The 23,392-nt window shown below is 50.5% G+C and overlaps 1 protein-coding gene across 1 annotated transcript in view; it reads left to right on the top strand.

Annotated features, from left to right (window-relative positions):
- Nucleotides 1-17,954, top strand: part of Cacna1b (calcium voltage-gated channel subunit alpha1 B) — a 166,376-nt gene extending 148,422 nt beyond the window's left edge. The window contains exons 37-46 of the mRNA XM_052181770.1: nt 1,873-1,969; nt 4,477-4,585; nt 6,609-6,716; nt 7,123-7,235; nt 7,936-8,063; nt 12,187-12,322; nt 12,471-12,587; nt 13,953-14,157; nt 14,415-14,659; nt 14,997-17,954. Of these exons, the coding sequence (XP_052037730.1) occupies nt 1,873-1,969; nt 4,477-4,585; nt 6,609-6,716; nt 7,123-7,235; nt 7,936-8,063; nt 12,187-12,322; nt 12,471-12,587; nt 13,953-14,157; nt 14,415-14,659; nt 14,997-15,527 (1,789 nt within the window). The 3' untranslated portion in view covers nt 15,528-17,954. The remainder of the gene's footprint in view (nt 1-1,872; nt 1,970-4,476; nt 4,586-6,608; nt 6,717-7,122; nt 7,236-7,935; nt 8,064-12,186; nt 12,323-12,470; nt 12,588-13,952; nt 14,158-14,414; nt 14,660-14,996) is intronic.
- The last annotated feature ends 5,438 nt before the right edge of the window (nt 17,955-23,392 follow it).

Genomic DNA, 23,392 nt, shown 5'->3' with positions numbered 1-23,392 from the left:
GTGCAGCTGAGACTGGCCAATGGTGGGGCTCGTGATGGCGGTGAGGGTGTTTATTCTTCCTCATTGTCCTGAGTGCTTCCTGCCCAGCTTCACATCCAGGGTTATCTTGGGGCCGACACTTGCTGGGAGCACTGGACTCCAGGCCCCACTAGGGAGTAGCCTGTGTAGCTGTACCCCTCACCTCCACCCCACAGCTCATCTTCCATTGCAGACTGGGTGGGAGGGTGGGTGGGACGGGCTCCATCATGCCTTGTTGCCATAACCTGTGACATTTCCTTTCCAGTTGCCGGATTCATTATAAGGATATGTACAGTTTGTTGCGTTGTATTGCGCCACCCGTTGGCTTAGGAAAGAACTGCCCTCGTAGGTTGGCCTACAAGGTTTGCAACTTCAGAGCCTCCATCTGACATACTTCCCTGCCCGAATCGCAAACACTGCACACACTCCCTGCCTGACTTGGGAATGACAACACCTCACCTTCTCTTTCCTTTGTCCTGCCCTGCCCTGCGTTCCGGCATCCTGGATGCTTTGGTCCCCTGTCTTAGCCCTTAGCTGGAGGCAGGCAGCCTTCAAGACAGTTCCCAAGGTGGTTTCTGGCCTGGCTAGGTGGAGCCTGCCAGGACCAGTTGGCTAGGTGTGGGGGGTAGAATTTGGGGGGGGGCGTGGCACGTGGGTGAGACAGGACCTGTTTTTTACCAAGGAGACAGCCATCACACCCAGCATTCCTGCAGGCTCTTACGAATGGGCTGATGGCCGACAGGCCAGAGGCTGAGAGCCCAGAGAAGGATGTATGTGGGTGTAGATAAACAAGGAGCAGTTGCCCTGTGGTCAGGAGAGGCTTCAGGTCCCTGTAGGAGGGAAGTGGGACCAAGAAAGGGGCATCCTCCTGCGTCGATTCTGGATTGATGTGCTCAGCTCAGGGAGAAAACCCCTGGCCTGGAACTGTGAGCAGAGGGCGGGGTCTGGGCAGATCTGCCCTCTGGAGAAAGGCTGGACTCTGCTGTGTCTCTGAGACCCCAAGCCCACAGGCAGGTACACTGGGGTAGAGGGAAGCCCCAGCCTCTTGACTTGGGAAGATGCTACACCAGCCCCAAGATGCTGCCCTGAGGTGCCCCAGCCCACAGTGGGCACATCCAACTTGTTGGTCCCAGCCTGTGCTGTCAGAGCACAGGGGCACCAGGCCACAGCTGACTCAGCCCCTCCCTTCCTGCAGCCTCCCTCCCATCCAGCCCTGACCTCAGCAGCAGCCCTGCCCTGGGCTGGCCTCGGGCGCCTCTGGGCTTGGGGCTGACTGGGCCTGGGTTAAGTTCAGGCCTCAAGAGCTTTGGAACTCCATTTCTAGCTCTCTAGTCTGTTTTAGATTTTTCTCCACTTGTGCCTCTGGCCTTATGTGGAAGCAGATGCAATCTGCCCATGAGGTGGGCAGGAGGGCACTGCTGCTGCTGCTGTGATCTCAGCAGGCCCCGTCTCCACACAGGCTGGCCAGTGCCTCCTGCGAGATGGACCAGCTCTTTCTGATTTGGCCTTGTCTGCGCTTCTAAACGAGTAAAGTCAGAAATGTGTAACCCAAAGCCGCCCCGATGCAGCCCTTCCTCACCCCTCCATGTTCATTAGCTCAGACATCACCCCTGCCCGCTGCCCTGCATTGGGCTACCTGTGAGGAGGTGAGGCTGGGGGAGGGGCAAGCAAGGGTCAAGTCGAGCAGAGATTCCTTCATTTTACTTGTTTTGGGGCATTTACCCGACACTCTGGTTAACTGAATCTGTTTTCTTGTCTGCTTCCTCCCCTGCCCGCTCCCTGCTCTGCCCCTCCTGCCGTGTGCCTCTTCTGTGGACTACCCCACTATGCCTGGCCTCTGGAACGGGTTTCCAGTGGGCGCATCAGTTACAATGACATGTTTGAGATGCTGAAACACATGTCCCCACCTCTGGGGTTGGGGAAGAAATGCCCGGCTCGAGTTGCATACAAGGTAGACCTTGACCCTGCACTGATCCTGCATCCAACCCGGGAGCTGTCTGTGCTTGGCTGGGCCCACCTGGCCCTCACTCAGCCCACAGAGCATTCATTGGCTCTCACCTGCTTCCTTAGGATTTGCCTGGCTGTTTGGCTGTACCTGGCTGCCTTACCCGCTGCTCCCTCCCCACCCCCAACCCCTCTGCTCCCATCCCAGACAGAGGCACATGTCTCTGCACTAACCCGACCCCCTCTGGCTTTCCTACCACTCACATCCTTGAGAAGCCTGGGACAATGGAGCCAGAGACACCCCATCCCCGGCCCCTTTTCCTTCTCTTCCCATGCCTTCCCAAGAACGAGAAAACCAACAGAACAATGCTTTTGGACAGAGGGTGCTTTGCTCTGGGCTCGGGACTGCCTGGGACACCTGCCCTGTGCTCCTGTCGTGGGTGGTCACCAAGTCTGCGAGGTCTGGCCTCTGGGGAAGGATGGGGCCGTGGGCCTCTGCTGCTTCCCTCTGCTGTACCCTTCTACCCCAACAAAGCTCGGTCTTGTAGGGAGTTGTGCCCAGCTACAGACTTCAAGGGCTTCATAAGTTTCCCAGTGGGAAGGAAGGGGGGGCCTTGATGTGTAAAAGGAAAGGCCGTTCGGATGCCCTTGGCTGAGGGTCCCAGCTTCAGGGGTTCAGGAACTGAGTCATGAGGAAGGATGTGACCGTGGACACCTCCTTCCTGGCCTCCTTCCTGGCCCAGGGACAGCTTGTTCTACCTGCAGGGCCTTCAGCACTCACAGCCCCTACTGCTCCCCAGCAAACAGTGCCAACGGTGATTGCATCTGTTTTAGAGCTCCGTGTCAGCCCCTCCCTCTTTGGTCCACTGTACTCTGTCCATCTTCTGTCTCCGTACCCCATTCTAGGTTTTTGTCAGCCACTTCATTCAGTGTAGTCTGTGGGAACCAAACAGCTCTCCCACCACTCACAGATGCCTCTGGGTTCTTCCTGCCTTTATCTGCCCCCAACTAGCATGTGTGTTGAAACTGCAGAGGCCCTGCATGCGTGCATGTCTCTACCCATAGGAGGGAGAGCTCTGTTCCTATGACACCCAGTCAGACAGAAAAGCAGGCAGGAAGGGTTGCACTGCCCTTTCTAGCCATGCCTAAGGATCCTGAGGGTCAGGGTACGACCAGACCAGGGGAGACTTTCAGGCTAGGTTGCAAATGGTTCGGGGAAGATGGGGGAGGGCCCACGAGATGCTTCCAGTTTTATTTCTGGAGCTTATTCGCCTGGTCTTGCCACTCTGCTTCTCTGAGGTTCTATCTTTGTCTGTCCTCCGTGACTGGGGGGCAAGCGTGTGCGAGCCCTTGTGAGGGTGACCTTGGTGTCCTGGACAGATCTCCCCCTCTCAGAACAGTCTGCTTGCTTCCTTCATTCCCATCCTGACCCCTTCCCTGGAAGAGAAATTCCTTGGCCTCTCACACTGCCATCGGCGCTGGTCTGCAGGGATGCCGTGCTCTGGGAAGCAGGCTTTTCCTGGTGTGTAACACATGTGACATGTGAGGTCCTGGTCCTGTAATTGGACATGCCCAGTGGGGCTTTGCCAGCATTCATAGGACAAGAGCCTACCTCCTATTTTCTGTACCCCTGTGCCCCCTCCATCACAATGAAGATACAGAACTCGGGGGCAAGATACTAGGGGCTGGGCTGTGTATCCCTCCCTAAAAATATGGAGGAAGCCCTGTCTCTGGTTTTCTTCCTATGTAGAGGACATTAGCATTCCTGGGGTACTTCCTGGCCAACTGAGTGTTCTCAGATGCACCTGAGACCGATATCCTCCCTCAGATGTTCTTAGAGGTAGAGTCTCTTACAGCTGCTGAGTCTACCCAGAGCACATCCCCATTTTAAGATGTTTTGTCTCTAAAAAACAAGGAAAGAAAGGGAGCTGGCCACTCAGAGAGATGGGAGCGGCTCGCTCTGCTCGTATGTTGTCAAGTGTGTCTTCCTGGCCCCTGTTTGTGGTTAAGACCTGAGTTAAACGTGAACATCTATCTCTCTTGAGGAGTGCCTCACTGGGACTGGACCTCAGAGAGGCCTCTTGGCTGATACTCCTTACCCAATGATCCAGTTGCAGATAGAGGACAGGTAAGCAGAACCGTAGGGTAGGCTCTCCAGCTATGTTCTAGGCTGTCCCAGGGAGTGACACTCTGCCTTAGGGTCTTCTTCCCCCCACCCCCACCCCCGTGGCATTCATAGTCAGTGGGCAGGACTCAGGCTCCTGGGCCTGGCTTCTACTACAGCTTTTACTTGGATTTCTGCTCTTCCCTAGCCAGGAGAATCTCAGCTCAGATGAGATTGGGGTCCGGGAGGAGAGAATGCTGGCAAAACTTCCACCCACCCAGCCTTCTGGACCAGGCACCTGCCGGGACCACTCTCGGGACGCCAAGTCAAGCTCCAGAGCCCAAACACTAATTCTAGGGTGGGAGTGACCGTAACATGCTTGGCCCTGATCTGCCCCTACTCATCCCCAGCGCCTGGTTCGCATGAACATGCCCATATCCAATGAGGACATGACGGTACACTTTACATCCACACTGATGGCCCTCATCCGGACGGCACTGGAGATCAAGCTCGCCCCAGGTGAGTCACATAGCCTTGGGAAGGGAGGGCACTGGCCAGCCAATCAATCATTAGCAAGTTTCCTGGTAGCCTTGAGTAACTAGTGGGACCTCCTATTTCAGAGCAAAACAACACACACACAGACACACACACACACACATACACACGCACGCACACATGCACAAAATAAAGTAATCTACTTAGATGTGTAAGGAGGAAGATAAAGGGATGGGCTCTGCCTGAGGGACAACTTCACAGACTTACCTGCTCTATTTGGCACTGACTGTCCCCGTGACAGCTGCACTATACTGTCTCCTGTCTAAGGAGGGAACCTGCATTACATCCAGCAATGATAGCCTGCCCCAATCACGTCATAGGCAGCGTGGACCATCTCTTCTTCCTTTTCCCTTCCCATTTATCAGGGGGATCCTGTACCCCATCACTCTCCTACATCTGTGCCATACAGCTTGGCTACTTCTGTTGTGAGGGGTACAGGCTAGCCCCCTGTGCACCAGGCCCCATCTTTTCTCACTGTGTCCCTAAGGCTGGTGCCCATTATTTGATTGTGTGCTTCTTGCTTTGTTGTTTTCTCCATTTGGGGTTATGTGTGCCAATATGTGAGCACGCTCTTGCATTTCTTTCTTTAAGGACTACCTCTTACCCCTCAGTATGTTCTGCCTTTCCTTCCTTCACAAAATCAGACGCTCAAGGAACTGATCTCTGCTTTCTCTCAGACAGTTCTCAGGCTTTGCCCTGTCTGTAGCCTTCCTCGGATTCTACTTCCTGTGTGATCTGTCTATCTATCTATCATCTATCTATCTATCTATCTATCTATCTATCTATCTATCTATCTATCTATCTTTGCTTTTCTGAGTACAACATCTTAGGGGAATATATGAGTTCTTTGAAGAATATAAACTACCAAACTCAGTCAAGAATAGATAAGTTTCAGGATAAGGAATGACTTACTTGATAAATCCAGATAAATTCACATAAAAACGCTAGGCATGGTAATGTGTGCATGTAATTCCAGGACTAGTAATGTGGGAACAGGCACATTCCATGGAGGGTCTGGCCAAGCTTTGTGAACTTTAGGCTCCTGAAGACGATGCCCAAGGTTTGCCTCCACACAGACACAAAGACGAGCCTCACACAAGCATCCTAGCATTTAGTCTTCTAATGACAACTATCTTCTAAGCTTTTCCACAGTCACTGGTTCTTACGCATTCTGCACAGCAGTGACGGGGGAGCACTTCAGTACGCACCACATGCTTTGACCTTTAGAAAACTTAATTTGAAAGGGGTCATACATTTAAAATGATAAAAACCTCTAGAACGAAAGAAAGTGTTAACAACTGAGATTAGTGGAGCTTTCTTTTTAAAAAAAATGCATGAATCCAGATGTTAAGTGTGTTTGCTACTCTTCCAGAGGACCAGGTTTTGGATCCTAGCAGGGGCTCACAAAGAGGATCCGGTACTCCTTTCTTCTGGCATCCATGGGTAGCTCTACAATCACGCGCGCGCGCGCACACACACACACACACACACACACACACACGCACACACCATATATACATAAATAAATAAATACACAAACCAGATAAAAACTGATGAATTAAGCTTCATCAAAATTAAAACTTTCACTTTTCAAAAGATATTTAAGGTACTGGGGTTATAGCTCTGTTGTAGAACAGAGGCCCTGGATTCTATCCTACACATGCACACACACAGACACACAGACACAGACACACACACTCATGTGTTCATATGTGCACCCTGGATTCTGTTTTGCACACTCACACAAATACACACATGCACAGTTGTATTGAGCACACCTCTTCAACACAGTAAGACCCTCCTTACTGTGCAAGAAGGTCTCCAGCTAGTCTGAGGTCACGGTGTACCTTCCTTTTAGCACCATTTAGCGCCAACTCCAGCCTGTCTTCCTCTACGCGTGCCTTCCACACATGGTCTCTTTGCCTGAATGAGGGGCTGGCAGGGCTGCTTCTGACATGTTTCCCCTTTCCCTCTTATCCTGGCCCAGCGGGGACAAAGCAGCACCAGTGCGATGCTGAGCTGAGAAAGGAGATCTCTTCTGTGTGGGCTAATCTGCCCCAGAAGACTCTGGACCTGCTGGTACCACCCCACAAACGTAAGTGGGGAGTGAACTCGGGGCGTGTGGGGAGATAGCCAGGAGAGTAGTGCTTTGGAGAGACGGGCTCGCCTGGCCCTGTGTAGCCATGCTGGGTGGCACAGGAGCCGTAAGCGGTGGAGTCCTCCTACTTTGACAATATATCTCACAACACTTTAAAAAAAATGCAAAAGGGAAGCCTAGTATTGGTGTGTTGGTGTATTGGTGGTCAGTTCTGAGGGCCTTTGTAGGAGACACAGGGCCAGCTCGCGTTGCTCAGAGTACACTGTGTTCTGTAGCTAGAGGAGGCATGGCACCTGTGGCTGAGCCCACACAGGTGAGGGGCAGAAGCCGCCTCCTTACCCAGCTGCATTGCTTCTTTGTGTTCCAACCCTCGCCCCCCTGGCGCATCGCCTGCTCTCTTCAGCTGACGAGATGACAGTGGGGAAGGTCTATGCGGCTCTCATGATATTTGACTTCTACAAGCAGAACAAAACCACCAGAGATCAGACTCACCAAGCTCCTGGAGGCCTGTCCCAGGTACAGTCGTGGGAGACCTACAGCTGCTCAGAATGTAGCAGCCAAGCTGCTCTGTTAGCTACTTGCTTGGGAGTGTTATGGAGCCTAGAATTTGAGAGCTGGTTTTTAGGGATAAGACAGAAGCCCTGGCAGTGTTCCGTTTTCTGTGGTTGTCCAGAGAGGATGTGATGTATCTGAGGAGGACTTTAGAGGCTGGAGAGAGAGGCACACCAGGCACACTCCAGAGCAATGCCTGTGCAGGCCAGAGGTGCTCTTGTCTTAGCTCATAGCTGTGTGGGAGGTGTGGGACATGTCTTTCTGGCGCTGCCACAGCCCTGTCTTTGGAGGTTCTGTGTTTTGTGAATCCACAGACCTTGTAGTGATGTTTACCTGGCCTCGTGCCACGGCATGCTCCCCTCCCCCCAGCCTCTGGCCTGGAATTCCAGGTGATAGCCGCTATAATCTACAGACGAGACAACCAGCACCCTCCCTGTAGGTAGAAAAACCAAGGCTCTGGGTTAAGTGACTGTTTTCCTGAAGTCCTTTATGGGGGAAAGCTGAGGCACTACCAGAAAGGATCCCTGAGCCTGCCTTGTTCTGCTTGCATGCTCCTCTCGGGAAACAAGGCTCTGTCCTGCAGAATAAGGAGACTCGACTCTGTTACATGCTGTGCCAGGCTGAGGTCCTCAGGCCAAGCACTCCTCCTTGTTCTCCTCTGTAGATGGGTCCTGTTTCCCTGTTCCACCCTCTGAAGGCCACCCTGGAGCAGACACAGCCCGCCGTGCTCCGAGGAGCTCGGGTATTCCTTCGGCAAAAGAGTGCAACTTCCCTCAGCAATGGGGGTGCCATGTGAGTGCGAGTGGGGTGTGTGGTGGGGTGAACAGGAGCACCACGTGAGTGCTAGTGGGAAGAACTCAAGGCCAGTGGGGGGGGGATGTCTGTCCCCACACACTACTGAGTCTGGCCTCTAGCTCACGTCCTGAGATACCTGAGGCTCGTCCACAACCAGAACAGTCCTCTGAGGATAGGAGTTCTCAGGTCCGATCCCACTTCCAGGGATGTGCTCTGGAGCAACTTAATGTCCACCTCCATCCAGGGAGGCGGACACTTGGAAGCTGATAAAGATGGCTACTGCTAGGCTTTTCCTTTTGCTGGTTTCCCTGGTGGACTTTGAGGTTAGCTTCATAGCATTAGGTAGACAGCACTGAGCTACTCCTGAGGTGACAGCCACTGCATGTACCTGTCTGTGGTGGTTTGAATCTGCTTGGCCAATAGGGAGTGGGACTGTTAGGAGGTGTGACCTTGTTGGAGGAAGTGTGTCACTGTGGGAGTGGTCTTTGGAGCTCCTGGCTGCAGTCACATCAGCATGCAGAACTCTCAGCTCCTCCTGCACCATGCCTGCCTCAACCTTGCCATGCTCCTGCCTTGATGATACTGGACTGAACCTCTGACCCTGTAAACCAGCCCCAAGTAAATGTTGTCCTTAGAAGAGTTGCCTTGGCTTCATCACTCTTGCCTCTGGGCACTCTCACCTCTCTGCCCCTCTTGGGCTCCCCTCCCCTCCCCTCCCCCCCTCCACATGGTCACGGCCGGCCTCCACTCCTCCACTTCTCTACTCTCTCTCTTTCTCACTGCCTCTCTTTGCCTCCACTTCCCATTAACTCCCATCCTCTGCCCTGACTAAACTCTATTCTATACCAAAAAAAAAAAGAGTTGCCTTGGTCATGGTGTCTCATCACAGCAATGGAAACCCTAACTAAGATATCTCTCTGGGTTCTGTGTTCACTGGTTTCTAGTGCCTGTGGACTGTTAAATTGTTTCTTGGTCTGGAGAGATGGCTCAGAGGTTAAGAGTACTGGTTGCTTTTCAGAGGTCCAAAGTTTAATCCCCAGTAACCACATGGTGGCTCACAATCATCTATAATAAGATCTGATGCCCTTTTCTGGCACGCAGATAGAGCACTCATATAAATAAAATAAGCAAGGAGATCTTTTTAAAAATAAAAAGAAATTGTTTCTTCCTTGAGCTAGTGATTTTTCCTCATTTGTTAGCTCCGAGAGACTCACCATCTCAAATTGACCTTGAAAATGGCAAGAGACCAACAAGATGGCAGATCTTGTCTGGACCTGTTTCTGTTTTACAGGCAGTCCCCCTAGCAGCCTTGTGCAGCCAGGCCCAAGTTCATGTTGTGGGCAGCAGACTGCAGAGGGAATCCTGACTGAGTGTGTTAGACGTGGCTCTGAGTTGTAGAAGTGCATCCTCAGAGCTGCCTCACAGAGCCCTGCAGACAGCCTCAGTTAGGCTCTCCCTCGGGTCCCTCTTGTACATGCAGGCTCTGAGCAAGCATATGCAACTGCGTGTGTTATGTGAGAATGTGCACATGTGTGTCATAGAGAGGCACGTGTGACTGTATTCTATAAAATGTGAAGTGCCTTTGATTTGATGTGAATCAGGCTTCCAGGAGGAAAATAAGACTCGTGTACTTTGATAATTATAAACTCTACATAGAGCTTTTAAAGCTTCATGGAAGGTCAGAGTCTTAGGTTTTGTTACTGTGAATAGATGCCATGACCAGAGCAACTCTTATGAAGGAAAACATTTGATTGGGGCTGCCTTACAGGTTCAGAGGTTTAGTACATGCATTATTGTCATGGTGGGAAGCACGGCAGCGTGCAGGCAGACATGGTGCTGGAGAAGGAGCTGAGAGTTCTATATCTGGATTGGCAGGCAGCAGAAGGGGAGTAGGTGATACTAGGTCTGGCTGGAGCTTCTGAAACCTCAAAGCCCACCCTGTGTGACACGGTTCAACAAGGCCACACCTACTTCACAAGGCCACACCTACTTAACAAGGCCACACCTACTTCACAAGGCCACACCTACTTCACAAGGCCACACCTACTTCACAAGGCCACACCTTATATAACACCACTCCCTATGAGTCTGTGAGAGCCATTTTCATTCACGCCGCCACATTCCACTCCCTGAGTGACTTATGGCCAAATCAAAATGTAAAATGCGTTTAGTCCAACTTCAAAACTCCCTGTAGTCTATTACAGGCTCAGCAATGATTAAAAGTCCAAAATCTCTTAACTGTAACCCTTGTAAATTAAAAATAAAAAGTAGATCATGTACTTCCAACATACAATGGCATATAATGTACAGTACTATTACCAAAGTGAGGAAAGAGAACATAGTGAGGGAATACTGGACGAAAGAAAGAGAAAGAAAGAAAGAAAGAAAGAAAGAAAGAAAGAAAGAAAGAAAGAAAGAAAGAAAGAAAGAAAGGAAGGAAGGAAGGAAGGAAGGAAGGAAGGAAGGAAGGAAGGAAGGAAGGAAGGAAGGAAAACAACCCAGAAAACTGAGCCAACTCCAGACTCTGGATTTCTGTGTCTGATGTCAAAATGCTCTTCGAATCTCCAACTTCTTTTAGCTTTGTTGACTGCAATACACTTTACACTTCTTTCTTTCTTGGGTTAGTTCTGCTCCCTGTTAGCAGCTTTCCTCAACAAGTATCCCAAGGCTCTGACATCTCCAGCATCCTGGGGCCTCCAATACAATCCATACTTCACCTTCGCAGCTTCAAACAATGGCCTCTAGACCTCAACGCAGGGACACCCCTGACACATAACTAGCCTTGGTGGCCTTCCGTAGTTGCAGAAGGAGATTCCATAATCCCTTTCTTGTATCCTTGACTCTAAAGCCAGAACCACGTGGCTGAAGCTGCCACGTTCTGCTGCTTGCTGTGGCTGGAACATGGCCTCTTCATTCAAACACATTTTCCCCAGCTTTCGTTTTCAGTGGTTTCCTTCACTGCCTATGCTTGGCTGTCCTGGAACTCTGTAGATCAGGCTAGCCTCAGGCTCATTGACACACCTGCCTCTGCCTCCTGACTGCTGTGATTAAAGGTATGTGCCACCATACTGTCCCTAAACTTTTCTTTAATTCCTGGGCCTGGTTTGAGATTCTAAAACACCAAAGCCCACCCCAGTGACACACTTCCTTCAACAAGGCCACACCTCCAATAATATCACTCCACACTCAGAGAACTCCCTATCCTGTTGTTCCAGCAATGGAGGGTCTGAGTGAGCTATGCTGTCATCTTAGGGCTGGTAGTGTTCCAGGGTTTCGCCTGGCCCCCCTCTCATCTAGAGCCTAATTCCCAGGGTTGCCTCAGGAGTCAGTGAGGTAAAATGGCCACAATATACCCAGAAGCCAATGGGTGATTCTTGTTTAAAATGTCCAGCAAGGACAGATATGGCCTACTGTGTGAGCACACTGTTCAGAAATCAGGCTCTGTGCCGAGTGTGCTGAGCTGACTGTGACGAGGTGTCACCCACTGGTGTGATGCACATGTAGTCCTTGCAGAGGGGCTGCCTGGGAAGTCAGTGCTGTGTGGGCATCTTACCCTGAATATGACTGCTTCCAGGCACCATGAAGAGCAGACATGGTGTGAAGGGCAGGCGGTGAGGGCAGCTATGATCTGACAGTTAGGAAGCCAATAGAGGGGTGGAGAGCTGGGTGTAAGGAAAACCTATCAGTAAGAAGCTCTTGAGGAAAGAGGCCCAGGAAGGGTCCTGGAGTGCTTACATTCACCACATAGTTACTGGGCGGCCCGGTTCCTCCACCACGCTCTGTGGCAGATGCTTCATGGACATATTGCAGAAGAACCACTAGGGTTGAAGAACTTGCCGATTGCCCCCAGACCAGGGAATGATGGATTTGATTTTCTCCAGAATAAGTATTTCAAGCCCTCTGCCCCGAGAGTACTGTTTAACTTGGAACCATATTGAGCCTGTGCCGTGTACTATATCTTGGTTTGGGGGCCATGCTGGAGCTTCTATGCTGGGATGGGTGTGAGGTCAGGGAGGAATGGGACTGACCCTTGCTTGCCAAGACTGGCCAGTGGAGTTCCCAGCAGTTGGTATTCTACAGCCCACAGGTCTCTAACCCTACAGAACGTTTCTTTCCGCAGACAAACCCAGGAAAGTGGCATCAAGGAGTCACTGTCCTGGGGCACGCAGAGGACCCAGGATGCACTTTCTGAGGCCAGAGCACCTCTAGAACGTGGCCATTCTGCAGAGATCCCTGTGGGGCAGCCAGGAACACTGGTGAGCCCTTCCTGGGGGGCTTGTATGAGAGGACAGGGAGTGTGTGGCATACAAGGAACACGGAAGCTGGGGATAAGGATGTGTGAGATGGGGGTGGGTGGAGCAGATGGCTCTGTGATGTGCTGCTTAGCAGCCTGCTGTCCTTCAGGCTGTGGATGTCCAGATGCAGAACATGACATTGAGAGGACTGGATGGGGGGCCCCAGCCTGGGCTAGAGAGCCAAGGCCGAGCTGCCTCTATGCCACGCCTGGCGGCAGAAACACAGGTATGTTGTCTTGGTAACATCTAGGCTGTGGAGAGGATGGGGTGTCAGTGGAGGAGAGGGTTTGATGGTGTCTATCAAGAGAGGAGACTGGGTGGCATCTGGATAGCCTGCCTGAAGTCACCTGCATGTGTAACTTTGGACACCCTTGGGTTACATGGTACCAGGACAGTCCTAAGGGCAGAGACAAAGAGACGTTAACCCGCTGAGTTCTGGATCTACAGCTTTGGTGTCTTCCTCCTAGCTCTGGTCCCCCATTTCTAGTGTCCCCCAGCCCTTGTCTCCTCTGGCCCTTAGACCCCTCCATTCTGCTGCTTCCAGTTCTACTGACCCAGCTTCTCTCCACGGGTTCAATCAACTCTAGGACCAGAGCAGATACTACGATCCACAAAGTAATGCCTGGGCCTCAGTTTACCCAGTTTGCTGTTTGGGGCTCTGGGATGGCCCTTCCTGCCCTGTCCCTGAACCCTTATTTTTTTCTTGTGAGGTTTTTCTTATTGAGGTGCTGCCTTCTAGTCTTTAACCTTCAGATAGCTGTGGCCAAACTCCACAGCAGTTTCTTTCCGTAGGTCCTGATTTTGTATGTCATGGTTGGGGTGGGGGTGAGTCAATCCTCTGGATGGACCAAAAGGAGTTTCCCTCTAGCCAGGTGTGAGTCCCACCAGGATTCCTCAGTCAAGCCAGAAACCCCTCTCCTGGCAGGACCCACATGACACAGCCAGCTTCCAGTCTGCCTGGAGGGACGCCCCACCACACACTTCTGTCCCACAAGTGGCTCCTTATGGCTTGACTGGGGCTGGCTCAGGTTCCCTTTCTCTGCCACCGAAAGAAGTACAAGGTAGGAAAGAGCTGCAAGCCCTCAGGTAGCAGTGGAGAAATCTCCAGCACCACAGAGCGCAGCCAGGATCGGTCAGTCAGCACCTGAAGAGAAGGGTTTACCTGGAGAGGATGGACATGCACGCGCGCGCGCACGCGCACACGCACGCACACGCACACACACACACACACACACACACACGCAGCAGTCAAACAGAGAACAAGACCCTCTGCAAAGCAAGGTCCAGTCTCTTCCTGACAGCTGACCCTGTTTTAAGTCTGGTCTGTAGATAGTTGGTTGGCTTGTCCTGTAATACAACCTGATCCACCCGCTGAGCCTTGCTGCGGCTGCTGCCTCCGCTGGAGGAGGAAGCTCACAAGGCCTTTATTTTAAGCCGCCAGGCTTCCGCCTCAGGTCTGAACACAAAGCTGGCTGTCGTGGAGATCCACTACTTTTTTGTTACTGAGCCATGGCTCCTCCCTGTCTAACTCCTACTCTGTCCTCCCTGCCCGCCTGGCCATGTGCCTCCTCATCCCGTGACCGTTCTGCAGCCGGCTCCTAATGCCAGCCCCATGAAGCGCTCCATCTCCACACTGGCTCCACGCCCGCATGGGACTCAGCTTTGCAGCACAGTCCTGGACCGGCCTCCTCCTAGCCAGGCGCCACATCACCACCACCACCGCTGCCACCGGCGCAGGGACAGGAAACACAGGTCCCTGGAGAAGGGGCCCAGCCTGTCTGTTGACACAGAAGGCGGTGCGTATACAGGGTCCCAGGAGCCTCATGAATGCTTATGGCCTGGGTGGGAGAGGGCCCAGCAGTCCCCAGGGCCACCTTCCTTGGTGTTCCATATGGTCCCAGAATCTGCCCATGGCAGGAGGGCGTCTGAGTCCCAGATCTGGGAACCAGGCAGGGCCACAGACTACCTCAGACGCTGAGTCTGGAGGCCTCGAGCCAGAGGTTTCTGCCTTACTCAGGACTCAGCTGAACTAACGTCTCTACTTCTTGGCCAGCACCAAGCACTGCTGCAAGATCTGGCCCAGCCCATGGAGAGGGACCCACGGGCTGCCGGCGGGAGCGGAAGCAGGAGCGAGGCCGGTCCCAGGAGAGGAGGCAGCCCTCATCCTCTTCTTCAGAGAAGCAGCGCTTCTATTCTTGTGACCGCTTTGGGAGCCGGGATCCCCCACAACCTAAGCCCTCCCTCAGTAGCCACCCGACATCGCCAACAGCAGCACTAGAGCCAGGACCCCACCTACAGGTGATCAAACGGGAGTATGGTTCAAATGTCCCAGTTCCCCTTGCCCCGGGTCTTTGTGTGCCCTCTGTGCCCCGCCCCCCCATGTCTGCCTTTCTGGCCACTGAGCCCCTTGATCAGTTGGTCAGTTGTCCCAAATCAGCAGCATGCACCTCTAATGCCTCTTCTCTGTTCTCTCTGGAGTTTTAGCACTTGATCAGTACGTCCCTCCTTCCTGCTTCTGTCCGTCCGTCTGCTCTGCCTCCTCCCGCCATCCCATCCCAACGATGCCTGTATTGTCTGTGTGCTGTGTTGTCTGCTGTGATTTTCATCTTTCTTTGCTGTCCCCTTTTTCATGTAGGGCAGTGGCTCCGTTAATGGGAGCCCCTTGATGTCAACATCTGGTGCTAGCACCCCGGGCCGAGGCGGGCGGAGGCAGCTCCCCCAGACTCCTCTGACCCCGCGCCCCAGCATTACCTACAAGACCGCCAACTCCTCGCCTGTCCACTTTGCGGAGGGTCAGAGTGGCCTCCCAGCCTTCTCCCCTGGCCGCCTCAGCCGCGGCCTTTCTGAACACAATGCCCTGCTCCAGAAGGAGCCCCCGAGCCAGCCTCTAGCTCCTGGCTCCCGAATTGGCTCTGACCCTTACCTAGGGCAGCGTCTGGACAGTGAGGCCTCCGCCCACACCCTGCCTGAGGATACACTCACCTTTGAAGAGGCAGTGGCTACCAACTCTGGCCGCTCCTCCAGGACTTCCTATGTGTCCTCCCTCACTTCCCAATCCCACCCTCTCCGCCGTGTACCCAATGGCTACCACTGCACTCTGGGACTCGGCACTGGCGTCCGGGCACGGCACAGTTATCACCACCCAGACCAGGACCACTGGTGCTAGCTGCACCACGACCACCCATGCGGCAGCTCCATGGGTGCGGGTTCCAGTTGATGAGTTTTATCATCCACTCTGGACTGTGGGGTCACAGTCCTGGGAGGAGGGCCCTCATATCGCGGCCTCTGTGGTGGAGGCCCCTGCTTCCCTCCCTCCCTCCCTTCCTCCCTTTTACACTGGATAGACTAATAAAGCCCTTGCTTAGAGGGACATGGTTCTCCTCCTGTGTACTGCCTGCCTGGGCTCCAGGCCAGATGTTGGATCCTAAGCAGGAGAGAGCTGAGCTGAGATGGACCCGGCAAATCCAAATCCTATGTCATGGCCTCCAGCGTCCAGGGTGGGTCCTTGCGACTTTCTTAGGAGGTCTGAGCCTCGTGAAGAGAGAGTATGGTTTGTCCAACTGTGTGGCATGGGGGATAGAGCGCCCCTGAAAGCAAGGAAAGGAGCCCAGCTGTGGCCTGGTAGCACCTGCCAGCGTCAGCACTCACACGTCTGTTGTGGTCTTGGAGTCAAATAGCACATGTATGTATGTATGTAGAGAGATGTGCTCAAGGGCCTGCTGTTCACCTACACTGTCACTATAACAGGGACCAAAATCTGGAGGATGTCCTTGCTGTTGATTCTGGTTTTCAGTCACAACACTTTCACTGTTTGTCATTTCTATATAGTTGGTGTAGAAAAACAGAAATCAAAACAGGGAAGGGAATGTTCTTGTAACTTAAAAAAAAAAAGTCAACATGTAGGAAGGTCTCCATTTTGCGTTGTTTCTGTGACTTGTGTGCAATGATCCTGTATGTATTCTACCTTACCTGGGATGTCCCCAATGACCCTGGCTCCTCTGCTCAACCAAGTGCCTGATCTCTGGCTCTGAGCATCGTGGATGAGGTAGGACCTCAGGAAGCATCGGGTGGTTGGGTGGGAGCTGCTCAGAGCAACACTGGGGTGTGTCTCAGGGACACGGCCAGTGCCCAGCAGCATGTCAGAGAAGCAGCTTAGTGCCCATTTTCCTCCCTGAGTGATGGGTTCTGAAGAGGCCAGAGCAGCACAACGTGTGCTTGCATAAGGCACTTTTGGCCTTTTTAAATTTGATTCTCAGGGACGGGATACCTCCCAAGTAGGGTATGATCTGTTATGTTTTAAAAAACAACAACAACAAAACAAAACAAAAAAACTCTAGTATTCACTGGATACTGAAGAGTGCAAAGTGCTAGCAAGGAAGGGGCTGGGGTTGGAGGAAGAAGCATGCACTGGCAGCATAACAGGAAACTGGCAGGGAGGAAATGGCCCTGGAACGGGGCAGGGACCCAGAGCTCAGTCAGGTCCCTGGCCCAGCACTGGGGAGGCTGCAGGCGAATAAAACCTCCTGGCTACTTTGCAAAGGGAAAACCCATGCTCAGGAAGGTGTTCAGTGTGCACAGATGGCTGGAAGGCCACCAGAGAAAGGTTGCACATAGACAAGCAGGCACTCCTTGGTGTGTTCTCTGTGTTTTGAAACTTCTGACTTCTTGGTGGATTGTTGGTTTCTACCCCATGTTTCTCACAGGAGCTGTATGTGTGTATGTGTGTGAGAGAGAAATTGCATGCGTGTGTTAGTGTGTGTGTATGTGTATTAGCGTGTGTGAGTATGTGTGAGCATGCACTCATCGTAGGAGATGCAGCTGTTGGGTATGTGTGGTGTGTGTGTGTGTGTGTGTGTGTGTGTGTTCAGCAAGTGGCTATTGTCAACCATAGGGCTATGCAACAAAAGACACATTACTAGAAACAAAACACAAGACCACCACTTGGTCTAGGGTTTCAGCATGATTGTGACCAAACCTTTTATAGAATTTCCATATACGAAGGCACAATACCCTGAAACTTTAAAGATAACAGAGTATTTTATTCCAGTAGGGTAAAATTAAACAGGACCCTTGGCCTGCGCATGTGACCGCACCCATGCTGCAGCAGAGAAGGCTGTGCATCCTGATGCTGATGTTCTGTCCCAGCCTCTTTTCCCTTGAGTGTTGAATGTATACATTTTGTGTGGAACTCCAGCTGCTCTAGAGAGCCCTGGGTTGGGAATCTTCTTCATCCTACATTAACATAGCTGGCTTTTCTCCCAAGCACTGGTGTACACGAAGATCACAGGAAGCAAGGCAAGGACACGTGGTATCTTGCTTCCTGATGTCGGGTTGGTCTCTGTACTGCCTCTTCTCAAGATGTTGTCTGTTGCCCCTGAAATTTCATAGTGAGTTGCCAAATTTGAAATGCAACAACCAGCTGTCTGCATCTGGAACCTGTCAAGCAGTGGCTGTAGTTTGAACAAGTTATGTGTGCATGTAAAATATACACATATATACATTATACAAGTATGTGCATGAAATGTATATCTTCGTACTTTTTGATACAATGTATTCATTTGTTAATTTTTAATTATATTTGATATAAATTGAAGGTTTGTCGCAAAAATTTATATTTAACAGTGTTGAGAGAGAGAGAGAGAGAGAGAGAGAGATCCAATCATGCAACACAAATGGGATCTACTTTTAAAAAAGTCCTTTGACTAGTTTGCTGCCTGAATAATATTTACAAACCAAACTTTGGATTCTGCTCTTGTTTCTACAATGACTTTTTGTATAAAGCAAAGTCCTTGGATTAAATAAAAACAACCAAAAAAATCAAAATCAAAACCCAGGATGCCGCTGGGTGATACCTGAGGACGGTGTGTCTCAGTGCGTCGGTGGAGAGGGTGCACTGCCAGGAGAGCTCAAGAAAATGGAGAGCTTCAGCACTGTGCTTGTGATTGCTGGGGTTTACTGCAGGGGCAAGGTGTGGCTTGACAATAACAGTAAGCTTTGCTTAGAACCCATGAGAGTTGTACACAGAGCAGTAATACCCAGAATCCTTTGTTGCTGGAGAGGTGCTAGTGCCCTGTGGTTCCCAGAAGACACTACAGGGAGAGCTAGGTAGAGAGGAAAGGCTGTATTTACCCAGAATCTCCCAGTGTCTAGTGTAGATGGGTGTATTGAGGTTCTGTAGGTCTTGAGGCCACTGGGGGATTCACTTCTGAGCTACAGGCTCTGACAGGATGCTCTGACACTGTTCACCTCCTTAGAAGTCAAGAGCCTAACAAGGCATCAGTCCCAGGCCATGTCCCTCCAGCTCAAAGACTACACTTCCTAGAGCATCCTTGGTGCTGTGCCCAGCATCTGTTCTATGTCCAGCCTTGGGGGTCATGTGGCCACTGGTGTACATAGCAGTGGCCCTTGGTCCCTGTGGACCTTACACCTCTGCATGTTCCCCAGGGATTGGAGTGGACAAGTGCAGGGGTTAGAGTTGATTCCTTGGCTCTTTTCTCTCCTGAATTTCCACTAATGTTGTTAACAGACAAATACAGTAGGGTGTCATTTGAGGTCTTGGAACAGATTTTACTCAGTAAATACCAAAAAGCAAGGAGCACTATTCTGGTTTGAGCTGCACTGATTTGACTGCTTTAAATCTAGAACAAGACATGTGAAGTGTGAACTGTGGGCATCCCTGCTAAGTGAGAAAAGGCAAAGAGTGGGCCAGTGACGAGGTCAACAGTATATATAGCAGTTGTCTAACAATAATTTTAAGGCCGTTGCCATCTTAAAAAAGTTGTCAAAGATACAAGGAATAGTGGGAAGCACAGGAGCTCTAATCAGTGTGCAGGAACACCTACAGGCGTCTAAGTTCATCTGGGCACTGACATGGGATTATCCTTAAATAGAGAAAGAATTGGGAGGATGGGAAGGGACGTATCTGTAATTAAGTCCTCATCAAGGTGTGGTCTAGTTGGTCATTGTGTCTATTCTAGATCTGCAAAGTGGCCCAAAGTTCTTTGTCTGAGGGTACAAACTGGTTCTCAGGAGATATTTGCTTCTCTGGAGAGTTGGGGGGGGGGCAGTTTATCATGGTGGACAATTGCCTCCATCTAGGGAGAGTGTTCTGCAAGCCTCTTCTGTGCCTCAAATCCAAGGTAACTAAAGGTTTAGGATGATTTGATACTTTTAGGTGTCTTCTGGGGTGTTTGGAGCAAGACATTGCAAAAATCTGTATGATGCCTTCAGTTACTCTTCTTTATGCTTCTGTCTTGACTGAATGAAATATGCAAGGTACCACCAATCCTAGATAAAACAAAACAAACAAACAAAACAACAAACCCAACCAGAGCGCCAGCTTTCTTCTGGCTTTTAGTTACATTGTGGTCTCAGTATGAAAGCAGCTTCAAGTTCTTGGTTTATTTGGACTGTGTCTTCCTGAAGAGTCTTGGAAACTGTCCTTTTCCTACTTAATGATTGGGTTATACTTGATCATATTTCAGAGGAGTTGCTGTCAGGTTCTGAGGCCCTTCTAAGTTGTAGGAGAAACAAGCTTTTTTAATAAACTCTCCTGTCATGTGACCTTATCCTTAGCTACATTAGGTGAATGATACCAGTAATAGGTCTTTGAAATTTTCCTCTTTTATATAAGGAAGAGATTGAATATACCCCCCAGGATTCCATTTGCTACCCCCATCCATCCAAATGCTGTGGTGCTAAATTGTATCAGAGGTCAAAAGTTGACTAGGGGAGGACGTTTCTCTCACCTGTGCTCTAGAGTGATCCTAAGACACTTTGTTATTTCCCAAGTGGAATCTGATGGAATCTTTCTTTCTTCTGTTAACTCCTCCCCAATTTGTCATGGAATGATCTTTGTTTCATGTCTTTCCCAGAAACTTGTGAAATAAACTTGAAGAAAGTGAGGTCAGGGGCCTGTTAGGTGTTGGCTAGAGCACAGACCATTTTTCCTGGCAATACTTTCCCCAGGCAGACACTGTATTAGAGTCGTAGAGAGGGACATTTTGGTGATTGCTACGGTCTTTACCCTCTCCAAAAGCAAGGCTTGGTTAGTTTGGTCCAGCCTTTTGGTGCAAGCAGACCCTCAATTCTTTCATTCTTACTTGTCCCACTTAAGTAGTTCCTTAGGCGTTTCTATCAAGGGAAACAGCTCCTGGTATATCCTTGGCTGAAGGCAGGACCTCTGCTTGGGGATAGTTGTGCTCTTTGGCTAGATATGCAGCCTCAGGAGGGATGCACCAAGTGTGGGGAGGGAGGAGGAGAAACCAGTGTAATCAGCTAGGTCAGCTGAATCCACAAGGTGACAGACATGCCATCACACCCTACATGTTCCCTAATTGTTTTGGGTTGGAAACACTTGGTTGCAGATTTACTTCATATATATTATCTGTAGTCTTCTGCATTGCTTCATAGATTTCAGGAAGTTCTGGCCAGACTGAACTTATCCGAGGATGTTTTTTTCCCCCTAATTGGAAGAGTAAAAACAATTTTGAAAGGGTTTTGCAGTGAAATAGTAAAAGAAAAATTTTACTCAGGACTTCCCAGACCAGGGTCTCAACACAGTCCCAGAGGGACAGGGACAGGGGGCAGGAATAAAGGACAAAGACAGAAGAGGGAGAGGCAACAAAGGAGAGGGGAAAGGGGAGGGTGAGGGAGAGGGAGATTTGTTCTGGAGAGTGGCACATAGGAAAATGCAGTTTATAAAGGTACAAGGGGGGAACGCTTTGTTAGGATGAGGTGTTTAATTTTAATTAAATCTGGCATGTTAATTAGGTGAGCCAAAGGGGCTTTTGATTGCCAGACTTTCATATTTTGATAGCTAGACCTTGGTAGTCAGCCTCAGGAGGAGGAAGAGGCCAAATAAGGGAACAGTCTTTGGGGGGCTGTAGTCTAATGGTTTCAGCAAGGCAGTAGGGATTGGGGAGACTGGCAAGGCCTGCCAGAGCCATGCTCACCATGCTCAAACTGGTGCGCGTCCCTTCAAATAGTATCTTGGTGATGAGGGGCCACACAATACCACAAAAAGCATACCAAGGGGCTGCAGAGATGGCTCAGTGGTTGAGAGCACTGGCTGCTCTTCCAGAGGTACTGAGTTCAAATCCCAGCAACCACATGGTGGCTCACAACAGCAATGGGATCCTATAGCAATGGGATCCTATGCCCTCTTCTGGTGTGTCTGAAGATAGTGACAATGTACTCATATAAAATAAATCTTTAAATAAAAAAAAATCACATCAAGCAATAAACCTCACTTAAGAGATTTATTGGGGGTTTGGGGACAGGGGATTGGCTGCCTCTGATAGGGAATGGTTGATGGATCTAAGCAGCAAAATCCAACAAAATTATACCATGCAACAGGTCTCACATGGGAGGTTTATTAAGAGGGAGGGGGTAAGGGGGCACAGAGGCTGCTTCTGGGTGGAGGAAAGGAAGAAGGGAGGAAGGGAGGGAAAGCAGAACCTTTTATGGTGTCACATGTGCAGAAGGACATGCCATAGAGGCAACAATGGGACTGTGTTACCAGTGAAGATGTGTCTGGTCAGAGTCCTTCCAGCTAGCCATTGTCACTAGGTCCCAAGGGCTGGCCATGGTGGTGCCTGATTGCCAGCATTCCTCTCTTTTTCTTACCATAAAGAGGGGAAGAATGAAAAGATGGGGAAGGGGTACTGGTTCTCTTAAGCTGCTTCCTACTGTGCAGGGTGTTGTCAATTTTGGGGTGCACCATCAGAACACATTCCAGAGTTGTTGGTATCATGCTCCTCTCTGACCAGAGGTTGGTAATCCTGTAAGAGGAACTGATGAACCATTTGGCTGGAAACTTTTTGGATTTGTCATTGGAAGAATGTGGAGAGGAGGTGGATAAAGCAGGGTGCAAAGAATAAAAGCAGAAAAATGAGAAGAGAGGTCAGGAAGGGCAGTGTCCATTTCCGTATGGGGTTTTCAAAGACTCAGGGATCAGAGGCATTGAGTTGTTCCTTACACTTTTGGAGGTCTATTTGGAATTGTTAGATTTTGTTCTTTACTATAATGGACTGGTTGATGTAGAAACTGTATTTTTCTCAGAGAAAAAGGCAAAGGTCACCCTCTTCAGCTCTAAGAATGTCTAGTCCCTGTCAGTTGTGAAGTCCCACTGCTGCCAGGGAATCGATCTGTCCTTGGAAAGTGAGTATGGTTTGGCCACCTGTTGAAGATCTTGGATAAACTGGGAAGAGGAATGGTGGTACAAAGTTACAGAAGTGGCCAGCTTTGCTGTTCCAGTGGCAACACCTGACGTGATTCCTGCAACTGCCAGGCTGGGCAAAGTTTGAATTATCCTTTTGTTATCCTGGGCAGCTATTGAGCCTATGACCACTGGGATCATTGGTAGGGGCTCCTCTCCATGTATTACCCCTAATTTAGGAAAGAGAAACACCAGTGTAGAAACTCCTGACTAATTGGCAGGTAGGTGATGATACGTGAGTACCATACAGAATGGACATATTTTGTACTGTAGGGCACTATGGCCAAGATGAGGTACTGAGAGTTGTGGTTTTGTTACATACAGTCTGGGGACCTTAATGTTCCTATGCAATGTGTCCCAGATGCCTTAAAATAGCCACGCCAAAGAGAGTGATGTAAAAGAGGCAGGGCGTTGTGGCAACATCAGGGTCTGGGCAGTTGGTGAAAGGTGAAGCAAGACTATTTGACAGGATCATTGGAGAAGCTGTAAGTGACGATTGTGAGCTGGTTCCCGGAGGCACGCACAACCAGCAATCTCCAAAGTTGCCAGGTTGGGTAACATTGAGTTGATAGGCTGAGGTCAGGGGAAGGGGATGGCCACATGTGAACTGGATACCTGGAAGAGAATTCTGGGGATAAAGGGGAAGGGGACGAAAGAGAAATGAGTCAAGACGACAGTTGCTGATATAGACTGACTTTACTATTATTTAGCCAATATATATAGTCTTTAGAAAACCACCCTGCCCCCCCAAATGGCCGCGAATTCCTTGGATCTTCTCAGGGGTTTGCCTGCTTCCAGTCACGCAGGTTTTC

This window comes from Apodemus sylvaticus, chromosome 5, assembly GCF_947179515.1.
Source record: "Apodemus sylvaticus chromosome 5, mApoSyl1.1, whole genome shotgun sequence".
Taxonomy (NCBI): domain Eukaryota; kingdom Metazoa; phylum Chordata; class Mammalia; order Rodentia; family Muridae; genus Apodemus; species Apodemus sylvaticus.
The sequence above is the reverse complement of the archived record's forward strand: the minus strand, read 5'-3'. Positions and strand labels throughout refer to the sequence as shown.